Source organism: Nerophis ophidion, linkage group LG10 (assembly GCF_033978795.1).
Source record: "Nerophis ophidion isolate RoL-2023_Sa linkage group LG10, RoL_Noph_v1.0, whole genome shotgun sequence".
NCBI classification, from domain to species: domain Eukaryota; kingdom Metazoa; phylum Chordata; class Actinopteri; order Syngnathiformes; family Syngnathidae; genus Nerophis; species Nerophis ophidion.
In genome coordinates this window covers 8,870,868-8,882,931 of record NC_084620.1, presented here as the reverse complement: position 1 = coordinate 8,882,931, position 12,064 = coordinate 8,870,868, and the positions used below count along the sequence as shown (strand labels likewise).

At 39.1% G+C, this 12,064-nt stretch overlaps 1 protein-coding gene across 8 annotated transcripts in view; it reads left to right on the top strand.

Annotated features, from left to right (window-relative positions):
• col7a1l (collagen type VII alpha 1-like) overlaps positions 1 to 12,064 on the top strand; it is a 153,441-nt gene that overhangs the window by 41,163 nt on the left and 100,214 nt on the right. For all 8 annotated transcript variants that reach the window (XM_061912239.1, XM_061912240.1, XM_061912237.1 and 5 more), the window contains exons 8-11: positions 3,349 to 3,478; positions 3,548 to 3,664; positions 3,752 to 3,907; positions 7,612 to 7,728. In XM_061912239.1, coding sequence (XP_061768223.1) covers positions 3,349 to 3,478; positions 3,548 to 3,664; positions 3,752 to 3,907; positions 7,612 to 7,728 — 520 coding nt within the window. The remainder of the gene's footprint in view (positions 1 to 3,348; positions 3,479 to 3,547; positions 3,665 to 3,751; positions 3,908 to 7,611; positions 7,729 to 12,064) is intronic.

Sequence of the window (12,064 nt, the reverse complement as noted above, 5' to 3'; positions counted from 1 at the left end):
AACTGAATATGGGTTGAAAAGGATTTGCAAATCATTGTATTCCGTTTATATTTACATCTAACACAATTTCCCAACTCATATGGAAACGGGGTTTGTACTTTTTACAAGCAAATGTACAATCACACAACTACATCAGATCACACATGATCTCACCACTCATTGTCATCATTATCATAACACAGAACTGTAATTCACCCAAGATGCTGCTATATGCGAGGTGGTAGTAATTGCTATGAAATGAAATGAGTTTATTTTGGTCATATTATCAACCATTTTGTGTGATCAATTTAAAGGCACAGATTATACATATTAACAATCGTACACATGCACACACAAAAAGAAAAAGGAATATGCTGATGACAAGGCTTACATTTGCCTATTCCAGTGGTTCTCAAATGGGGGTACGCATACCCCTGGGGGTACTTGAGGGTATGCCAAGGGGTACGTGAAATTTTTAAAAAATATTCTAAAAATAGCAACAATTCAAAAATCCTTTATAAGTATATTTGTTGAATAATACTTCAACAAAATATGAATGTAAGTTCATAAACTATGAAAAGAAATGCAACAATGCAATATTCAGTGTTGACAGCTCGATTTTTGTGGTCATGTTGCATAAATATTGATGTTAAACATTTCTTTTTTTGTGAAGAAATGTTTAGAATTAAGTTCATGAATCCAAATGGATCTCTATTACAATCCCCAAAGAGGGCACTTTAAGTTGATGATTACTTCTATGTGTAGAAATATTTATTTATAATTGAATCACCTGTTTATTTTTCAAGAAGTTTTCAGTTATTTTTATATCTTTTTTTCCAAATAGTTCAAGAAAGACCACTACAAATTTGCACAATTTAATAAATCAGAAACTGACGACATAGTGCTGTACTCTACTTCTTTATCATTTTTTTTCAACAAAAAATGCTTTGCTCTGATTAGGGGGTACTTGAATTAAAAATACGTTCACAGGGGGTACATCACTGAAAAAGGGTTGAGAACCACTGGCCTATTCTATACATTCACTAAAAACTAGATTGCCTGGAACATCAACGTTCAAAAAAATCAATGGGATGGAAGTAATCGTTGCTTTATTTTATAATGTTGCATTATTCCACCTTTCAAGACTTTCTTAAACCTTAACAAAGAACTACATCTCTTCAACTCATCACTGAGCTTGTTCCACCAGTTAACTCCTAAAACTAAAATTAATTCGTATTTAATATTCGTTCCTATTTTACATGTTTCAAAAATCAATTTCCCCCCGTGAATTATAGTTTTGTCCTCTTAATTTAAATAACCTAAAAATTCTTCCTGGAAGGCTGTTGTTCTTTACTCGAAACACAATTTCCATTGTTTTTAAAAACACAATATCTGAAGATTTTGGCTATGTCTTAGTTTTTCCTCTGCATTTGTTTTTGTTTCCTGTATTTAGTTCCTGTCAGCACTCCTATTTTGGTTATTTCCTGATTGACTCCTTGAGTGCTTTTTCCCCTCAGCTGTGGCTGATTGGCACTGGGCCACACCTGGTGTCAATCAGCCAGATGCTATTTAAACCAGCTTTGTCCTGGATTATTGTCGCTAATACTTGTTGATGTCATTTCTACTTGTCGCTCCTACCGGTTGTTTGTCGTTACCATTTGTCATTGTCAATGTTGGTGCGGTAAGCTGTTCCTGTTAGTTACTAAAGCTATTTACAGTTTGCTGTCTCCTAACTCCTTGTTTTGTATTTTCCTGTTAGCCGTTAGCTATTCTCAGTTTTTCTGTTTTCTGGTTCCAGTTTCCCGGTTTCCTGTCTCCCAGTTCTTGCTTTGTATTTTTCATTTATTTGGACCATTAAATTACGTTTTCCTGCTCAATGCCTGCCGCCTTCTCTGCACCTTGGGGTTCCTCATCAACACAATATGACAATTTTAACACATTAGAACTTATGAATAATGGATTATTAGGTTCACAGTAGCACGCTTTGTGTATTATTGTATTTACCCTTTTTTTGGAGTTTAATTATTCGGTTTATGTTTGTTTAATAAACATTTCCCCAAACTTCAACACAATATGTTACCAGGGTGTACCCCGCCTTCCGTCTCAATGCAGCTGAGGTAGGCTCCAGCACCTCCCAAGGGAGAAGAAAATGGATGGATGGATGGAATATTATAAGAATAAATAACATCTGCCGACATGTCTTAATCAGCATGTGTATTACTTTATAAAGAATAGCAATGGATTTGGATATTTTTGTCTTTATAAATTCAATCTGCAGTTTACAACATAATTTATCATTAATTATTATTCCAAAGAATTTAGTTTTCATATCATTTAATAACTTATTAATATCAGCCAATTTTTTTAGCTGAAGCAACTCAACCTCTATTATCCTCAATACTTCAAGTCTTCTCCTGAAAAATATAAATTTGTATCATCTGCAAACATAACACATTTTGATTTATTAGATACTGAACAAATTAAATAAAGTATGAATAACTTATAATAGTGATTCATATTATTACTCTTTGTTAATGTTGTTATTACTATTATCAATACTATAATTATAACACAATTTATCCATCCATCCATTTTCTACCGCTTATTCCCTTTCGGGGTCGCGGGGAGCGCTGGCGCCTATCTCAGCTACAATCGGGCGGAAGGCGGGGTACACCCTGGACAAGTCATGTTATGCAAAAAAAAACATATTTGCAGACATAGGCCTTTTTCTGCTGATGCAGTTATTTGTTGTTGCAAATAAATACAATAGAATAGAATGTTAAAGAATGAATAAAAACATCTAATCACCTGCGATGAGGTGGCGACCTGTCCAGGCTGTACACCGCCTTCCGCCCGATTGTAGCTGAGATAGGCGCCAGCGCCCCCCGCGACCCCGAAAGAGAATAAGCGGTAGGAAAATGGATGGATGGATGGATAAAAACAGATATTCGCACCACTGAGAAAAAATATAACGTTAAAGTCCCAATGATTGTCAAACACACACTGGGTGTGGTAAATGTGTTGTCTGCATTTGTTGACCCATCCCCATGTTCACCCCCTGGAGGATGAGGGGAGCAGTGAGCAGCAGCGTGCACCACACGTGAGAATCATTTGGTGATTTAACCCCCGATTCCAACCCTTGACGTTGAGCGCCAAGCAAGAAGGCAATGGGTCCCATTTTTCTATAGTCTTTGGTATGACTCGGCCAGGGTTTGAACTCACAACCTTCCAGTTTAAGGGGGGGGGGGGACACTCTAACCACAAGGCCACTGAGCTGTATGTACAGTATGCATGATAATTAAGGAAGAAAGTCACATGATTGCACGTTCTTTTGCGCACATTATTACACTTCTGGTGTGATTTTTTCAGATTGACCTGAAGGCAGATGTGACAACAACCACGGTGACGGAGCTGAACCCAGAAACCAGTCATTCCCTAACTGTGTACGCCGTGTATCCCAGCCTCATTGGAGAGTCTGTAACAACCACAGCACTGACAAGTAGGTTTAGTGCTAATATCACTTTTGCTTTTCTGCCCTGAGCAACACGTCTCCTTTATTTTTTACCAGCACCATTGCCCCAGGTGTTGAATTTCCGTGTTATTGAAGAAGGCCTCTTCTCGCTCCGTCTGGGCTGGACACCTCCTCTGGGAAAGCTCAAGGGATTCAAGATCTTCATCCCAAGATGTGCGGAGACAACTTGCAACGCAACTACAGAGACGTGAACATGTATTATGGCTTGAATAACAATTCTGTTGGGGTTCTTGAATGCAGCCAACCGACCAGGATTTGCCTACGAGCAGCTGCTTCCGGGAGACGCTTCCTCTCACGTGATCGACAGCCTGGAGGAGGACAGGAAGTACACCATCAGTATTTATGCGGTTTACCCTCAGGGACCGAGTGAACCTGTTTCCATTGTAGGAAAGACTTGTAAGTAGTTTGAAGCTGTAGTAGCACTGCATGTCCACAGGAGGGTAATGCTGTTCTATAGCTCAGTGGGTCTCTCCTGGTTTAGCTGCAGTAACCATTAAAGTCTATCCAAATTGAAGACATTTTTCAACTTCTATAGCCCATACTGTATATGAAATAAAAATATATTGGAGGTATGCAAAATAACACCATATGCTAGAACAGAAAAAGTTGAATTATCCACACAGTCAAAACTATTTAGGTATTTGATGTTCTTTCATAGTTTATAGTCTTCTTTGTTTTAGCTCTGCATACAAATAACAGGTTGTCAATAGAGACTTTGGTTGATTTCCATTTTAGAACCTGTGAACACGTAAGTTATAACTCAGTGGTTTGCAATCTACTGTCACCTACTATCACCTCAGAAAACACTTTGCTCTCCAAGTATCGCCATTATGACCAGCATTAAAATACAGTTGCGTAGTAGGCGTAAGTATTTATTAAAAACCAGGAAGAGGTTTTATTTAACAAGAATATTAACGGTGGCAGAGGGGTTAGTGCGTCTGCCTCACAATACGAAGGTCCTGCAGTCCTGGGTTCAAATCCAGGCTCGGGATCTTTCTGTGTGGAGTTTGAATGTTCTCCCCGTGAATGCGTGGGTTCCCTCCGGGTACTCCGGCTTCTTCCCACTTCCAAAGACATGCACCTGGGGATAGGTTGATTGGCAACACTAAAAATTGGCCCTAGTGTGTGAATGTGAGTGTGAATGTTGTCTGTCTATCTGTGTTGGCCCTGCGATGAGGTGGCGACTTGTCCAGGGTGTACCCTGCCTTCCGCCCGATTGTAGCTGAGATAGGCGCCAGCGCCACCCGCGACCCCGAAAGGGAATAAGCGGTAGAAAATGGATGGGTGGATGGATTTAATATTTTGGCCACTGTAGTATTACATACAGCTTTAACAGCAACGTGTGTTTAAATATAAGAAAATGAAACACTGTACGTTTTTGGCATACCACTACACCAGGGGTCACCCGCTGGCCTGTTCTAAAAATAGCTCAAATAGCAGCACTTACCAGTGAACTGCCTCTATTTTAAAAAATGTTTTTATTTACTAGCAAGCTGGTCTCGTTTTGCTCGACATTTTGAATTCTAAGAGAGTCAAAACTCAAATAGAATTTGAAAATCCAAGAAAATATTTTGAAGACTTGGTCTTCACTTGTTTAAATGAATTCATGTATTTTTTTAACTTTGCTTCTTATAACTTTCAGAAAGACAATTTTAGAGAAAAAATACAACCTTAAAAATGATTTTAGGATTTTTAAACAAATATACCTTTTTACCTTTTAAATTCCTTCCTCTTCTTTCCTGAATAATTTAAAATGTAAAGCCCACCAGGCTTCACCAAACTTTTGGTGCCTTGTTGACACAGAAAAGTACAGTGGTGTGTATGCACAGCAGCTATGTTTGGTTCAACTTATCTTTGTGAATCAGCCTTTTCTGACATGAACTTCATCAAGAACAAACACAGAACACGCCTCACTGATGCACATCTGCAAGACTCACTCAGAGTTGCTGTGTGAAGTTACACACCAGAGTACAACACACTAGTTAACAGCATGCAATGCCAGGCTTTCCACTAACTGACAAAGAAACAGATAACAGATTTGGTGTCCAGTTCAAAGTGTGACATGATTTATTTAAAAATTTGAGAGTTGACTTTTGTATTTTACATGAGTTATTATTTGTACAAGCATGGTGCAAAGTAATTACTGATTTGTTAAAAAATGTTTGTGGCTAGCTAGTTAAAATGGGATATTGTGATTTCACAAGACTGTCTTAGGAGTGTTCATTTGAAAATGTTCAATTTGAAAAATGTGCACTTAGAGAAAATATAAAAATAAAGTGTTGCATATTGATATTTATCTGTTTATATATATATATTTATTGTGAGGAATCATTAACATGATCAGTATTTCCACAAATATATACATCAATAATTATTGATAATAACATAGAGTTAAAGGTAAATTGAGCAAATTGGCTATTTCTGGCAATTTATTTAAGCGTGTATCAAACTGGTAGCTCTTCGCATTAATCAGTGCCCAAGAAGTAGCTCTTGGTTTCAAAAAGGTTGGTGACCCCTGCACTACACAATACTTGTACCACATTGTAAAAATCACTGATATAACTTGAGACACAAAATAATTGCTCTTTAACATTTAATATAGAAAAATTGCACTAAATTGGCCCTAGTGTGTGAATGTGAGTGTGAATGTTGTCTGTCTATCTGTGTTGGCCCTGCGATGAGGTGGCGACTTGTCCAGGGTGTACCCCGCCTTCCGCCCGATTGTAGCTGAGATAGGCGCCAGCGCCCCCCGCGACCCCGAAAGGGAATAAGCGGTAGAAAATGGATGGATGGATGGAAATTGCATTTGAACAATATTACATTTACATTGTAATTTACATTGAAAATCCGCTATGCGCTTGACATTCGCATTTGCTATCCTAAATTGTAACCTCCAAAACCAACACTTTTGGAGGTTTTTAAAATAAAATTGCCCTCCAATCTCTTCAAACAAATGGTTTTAAATAGACAACAAATATAATCTTAAAATACTCAGAGGCAAGCACTTTCTAAGGTTCAACAAAAGGCAGGATTGGCATATTCAACATCAGTGCACTACTGAATTTTTGAATTGTCTGTTTGCTCGCTCACATGCACACAATCAAATAATATACATGTAGAATGTAAACAAAACAAAATAAAAAAAGGTTAAGAAGTCCTAAAGATCTTGTGAAGTCACTACCTTCAAGACATCACAACGATCACAGCAGCAATGATCAAAAATAGCAAATGCAATACATCAAAATTAACAAACATCATAATTAACTAGAGACCACATTGTTTTTTTTAACACTCGAGTTTTTTTTGTTTTTATTTTGTCCTGTCCTGCTTCTCAGGCAAATCATATAGTTGATGTAGCATGTAGCTGCCCATAAATCTGTTCAGATTTACTTTACAAAAGAGAAGTGTAAGATACTTCTTTTGTTGCCTTATTTGAATTTGACTTTATTAAATGTATTTATATTATCATTTGGTGCAGCCGGGCCGGAGCAGGAGGGGATAGAAAGAGAAAAAAAGGAAGACAGAGGGGGAAATTGTGGGGATAAGAGGGGGATTAGACAGAGAGACAAAAACAACAACAGCAAACACAGCAATAACAACAAAAACAAAAACACTCAAGTTTAGTTGTGGATTGAAGAGCTGATGGTGTTTTTTTTCCCCAAGACAGGATCCTCTTTTAAGCATGCATTGCTTAGTCAACAGTTTACATAATAGATACAAGTCAACACAGTGTCTTGTTGACTAAGTATGTATATTAGAAGATTTTGTAGGAAAATTATGGAGAACTGTTGGCAAACTACGACTACAACTTTGTCGGTCCTCTATGAGCTCATTACAGGGCATGTTGCTTTTTTAAGGACTATTTCCAGGCAACACCATGCTGCATAAAGAATCCCATTCAGAATAAAAGATTATTTCTGTTTTTTTTTTTACCTTGATAACACACATCTGCAACGCTCCGGTCGAGAATCACTGTTGTATATGCATCATATTTGTTACAGCATATTCCTTAATATACCCAATATGCCACAATATTTTTTTTTATCTTTACATATTTATCATATGCTTGTAAATGTTGCGAATGTGTTTGTGTCTCATAGTAAAGCTGATTGCAGTTCAAGAGCTCTTGGTCCAGAACGCTACCACTGACACTGTCCAAGCCAGGTGGACATCAGTTAAAGGCGCCACAGGGTACCGTCTTACCTGGGCCTCGCCAGGTAAAACCCTCCAACAAAGACTATAGTACTTAACTTCTTATACCTTTCTGTGACGTATGTTCTCCCATGCGTAATAACCCACTTAGTCCAGCCCGTTCTTATGTTCTTCTTGGGGCTCGAACCTGGGTCCTCCAAATGAGAGTCCAGAGCGCTGGGCACCGAGCTAAAAACCCCTAGCTTTCAACACAATAGTGGCCAAATGGGATGATGAAATGAAGTTGTGAATGAAACATTCAACACCGTTTCTGCAGTCACATGAACGTAGAGATCGTAGAGAATATGTAGAGATGATGGACAAAAAGGGGAATAGAAAGGCAGAGAATAGAGGGAGGTGTCACAATAATTAAAGGGGATCTGCAATTTTTGGAAATTTTGCTTATCGTTCACAATCCTTATGAGAGACAAGAAGACAGAATGTTGTTGTTTGTTTTGCATTTCAATTACTAAAAATCGGCTCGTTCTAGGTGGCTTGCAATGCAGCTAATGGGAGCAATCCTTTCCGACTGACTCCAAGTCACTCCAAAAACGCATTCAAAAAGGACGTAATTTACATTCCGTAACCTGAATAATAACCAAAGTGGAGCGACATTGTTATTGTAAGAGCAAACACTGAGGGAATCTTTTTCTAGCGTAATAAAACATTTTCTTGCGACGACATGCTACAATGTTAGCCATAAGCTAGTCACGTCAACATTTGAATGGCTTTTGAGTTTGTAATGCACAACACAATGCGATAGGACACCTATCTGTCCTGACTGAAAAACATGAACAACTATATTGCAGCATCTGTACAGTATTAGCCCGCATTTCTTGTTTTGTTTTTTATACAGCGTCGGTACTGTAGTTGTACGGTGAAGTGCTGCATGTATTATGATCAATACCATAGTGACTTACTCGATGGACAGTTGTCGGTTTGGTCCAGCTGCCTGGGGACATTTCTTCCTGTTTAGTTTGGGTAAGCAATCCATTTATGTTTGCATAGCTTGGCTCCAAGTTTCACATTTGGAGAAGCAAGACACGCTGACCTCACTCTCTTGGCCTCCGCCTGCTCCAACGTTTCATCCTCTCTTCGCGCTTGCTAAGCTTCTATAACCAGCAGGTCATTCTCTGTATATTCAAGTTAAATAGATAAGGTTGTAAATCGTTGTTTGTCTTTGTTCTCTGTTACCAAGTGTGCCGTGATTAGAACACACACAAGCGTTTGTAAAGCACACCTTCGTTGCTGGAAGTCGAAAGTGCGCTTGATTGATTGATACTTTTATTAGTAGATTGCACAGTTCAGTACATATTCCGTACAATTGACCACTAAATAATAACACCCGAATAAATGTTTCAACTTGTTTAAGTCGGGGTCCACGTTAATCAATTCATGGTACAAATATATACTATCAGCATAATACAGTCATCACACAGGTTAATCATCATAGTATGTACATTGAATTATTTACATTCTTTAAGATCCGGGGGTGGGATGAGGAGCTTTGGTTAATATCAGTACTTCAGTCATCAGCAATTGCATCAACAGAGAAATGGACTTTGAAACAGTGTAGGTCTTACTTGGTAGGATGTGAACAACGAACAGAGAACATAGTGAGTTCAGATAACATACGAGCAAGTCAATACATTAGAAGTACATTTGATTATTTACATTAGGTTATTTATAATCCGGGAAGATGGGATGTGAATGGAGGAGGGTATTAGTAAAGGGTTGAAGTTGCCTGGAGGTGTTGTTTTAGAGAGGTTTTGAAGGAATATAGAGATGCACTTACTTTTACACCTGTTGGGAGTGCATTCCACATTGATGTGGCATAGAAAGAGAATGAGTTAAGACCTTTGTTAGATCGGAATCTGGGTTTTACATGGTTTGTGGAGTTCCCCCTGGTGTTGTGGTTATGGCGGTTATTTACATTAATCAATCAATCAATGTTTACTTATATAGCCCTAAATCACTAGTGTCTCAAAGGGCTGCACAAACCACCACGACATCCTCGGTAGGCCCACATAAGGGCAAGGAAAACTCACACCCAGTGGGACGTCGGTGACAATGATGACTATGAGAACCTTAGAGAGGAGGAAAGCAATGGATGTCGAGCGGGTGTAACATGATACTGTGAAAGTTCAATCCATAATGGATCCAACACAGTCGCGAGAGTCCAGTCCAAAGCGGATCCAACACAGCAGCGAGAGTCCCGTTCACAGCGGAGCCAGCAGGAAACCATCCCAAGCGGAGGCGGATCAGCAGCGCAGAGATGTCCCCAGCCGATACACAGGCAAGCAGTACATGGCCACCGGATCGGACCGGCCCCCCCCTCAAGGGAGAGTGGGACATAGAAGAAAAAGAAAAGAAACGGCAGATCAACTGGTCTAAAAAGGGAGTCTATTTAAAGGCTAGAGTATACAAATGAGTTTTAAGGTGAGACTTAAATGCTTCCACTGAGGTGGCATCTCGAACTGTTACCGGGAGGGCATTCCAGAGTACTGGAGCCCGAACGGAAAACGCTCTATAGCCCGCAGACTTTTTTTGGGCTTTGGGAATCACTAACAAGCCGGAGTCCTTTGAACGCAGATTTCTTGCCGGGACATATGGTGCAATACAATCGGCAAGATAGGATGGAGCTAGACCGTGTAGTATTTTATACGTAAGTAGTAAAACCTTAAAGTCACATCTTAAGTGCACAGGAAGCCAGTGCAGGTGAGCCAGTACAGGCGTAATGTGATCAAACTTTCTTGTTCTTGTCAAAAGTCTAGCAGCCGCATTTTGTACCAACTGTAATCTTTTAATGCTAGACATGGGGAGACCCGAAAATAATACGTTACAGTAGTCGAGGCGAGACGTAACAAACGCATGGATAATGATCTCAGCGTCTTTAGTGGACAGAATGGAGCGAATTTTAGCGATATTACGGAGATGAAAGAAGGCCGTTTTAGTAACGCTTTTAATGTGTGCCTCAAAGAAGAGAGTTGGGTCGAAGATAATACCCAGATTCTTTACCGTGTCGCCTTGTTTAATTGTTTGGTTGTCAAATGTTAGAGTTGTGTTATTAAATAGAGTTCGGTGTCTAGCAGGACCGATAATCAGCATTTCCGTTTTTTTGGCGTTGAGTTGCATTAAGGAAGTAGTTTGACGTGTACTTCGGTATCAGGGAGGTGTAGCGGATTTTATAGACTAGGCTCAGTGCAAGTTGTTTTATTCTGTCCTCCACCCTGAGCCAGGCTTTTAGAGCGGTTTTGAAGGAATATAGAGATGCACTTACTTTTACACTTGATATGGAAACTGAATTAAATGCGCTGAGAAAAGAAGTTACGCTAATGTGTAATGAGGGAATTACATATTGGTACCTGAAGATACTATATTGTACAATTTTTTTTCTTTATCGTGTTATTAAAGCTGTGTGTCTTGTTCATCTTATAGCGCAAAACAGTGGGGGTGAATGTACTAGTGTGATGTTGTTGCGCTATACTATCAACGAGACAGGGTGTTATATTTTATTTTGGGGACGGTGTGGTGGAGTTGGGAGAGTGACCGTGCCAGCAACCTGTGGATTCCTGGTTCAATCCCCACCTTCTACCAACTTCGTCTTGTTCGTTGTGTCCTTGAGCAAGACACTTCACCCTTGCTCCTGATGAGTCGTGTTTAGAGCCTTGCATGGCAGCGCCCACCATTAGTGTTCAAATGTGTGTGTGAATGGGTGAATGTGGAAATAATGTCAAAGCGCTTTGAGTACCATGAAGGTAGAAAAGCGCTATACAAGTATAACACATTTACCATTTAGGTATCACTTTTAGTTTTGTAGAACCGGATGTCCGGTGCGGGAAGTGTCTTCGCTGTTTTTTCGGTTCTTCAAAATTAAAAAGCGCCACTTCAAAATTAAATATAACACCCTGTCTAGTTCATAATATAGCGCAACAACATCACACTGTTACAAATGCATAAAATGACCAAAATCTGATAATGGTGTCTGATACTACATTATATACAGTATATACTTGCAGTGTGTCCATAACAGATTGATGGTGGGTTTTGAGGTTGTTTGAGAGGGCATTGAAGGCCACAACTGTGACTCCCAGTAGCCACATCTTTCAAGCCTTTTTTATCAGGTTTAAAATCCTATTAAAAAAAAAAAAAGACATGTTTCTTGACTCTCGAAATGATTGTGAACGATGGGCACAATAAAAAAAAAAAGTGCAGTTCCCATTTAATCCAGTGGGGGGCATACAATGAGACATAGGGTCCACGTATGGACAAAACACAGAAACATCAGTTATTTGCATGTAACATACACATTTTGTGTACTTATAACAATAATAAAAACATGATATGTTACAATATTTTTTA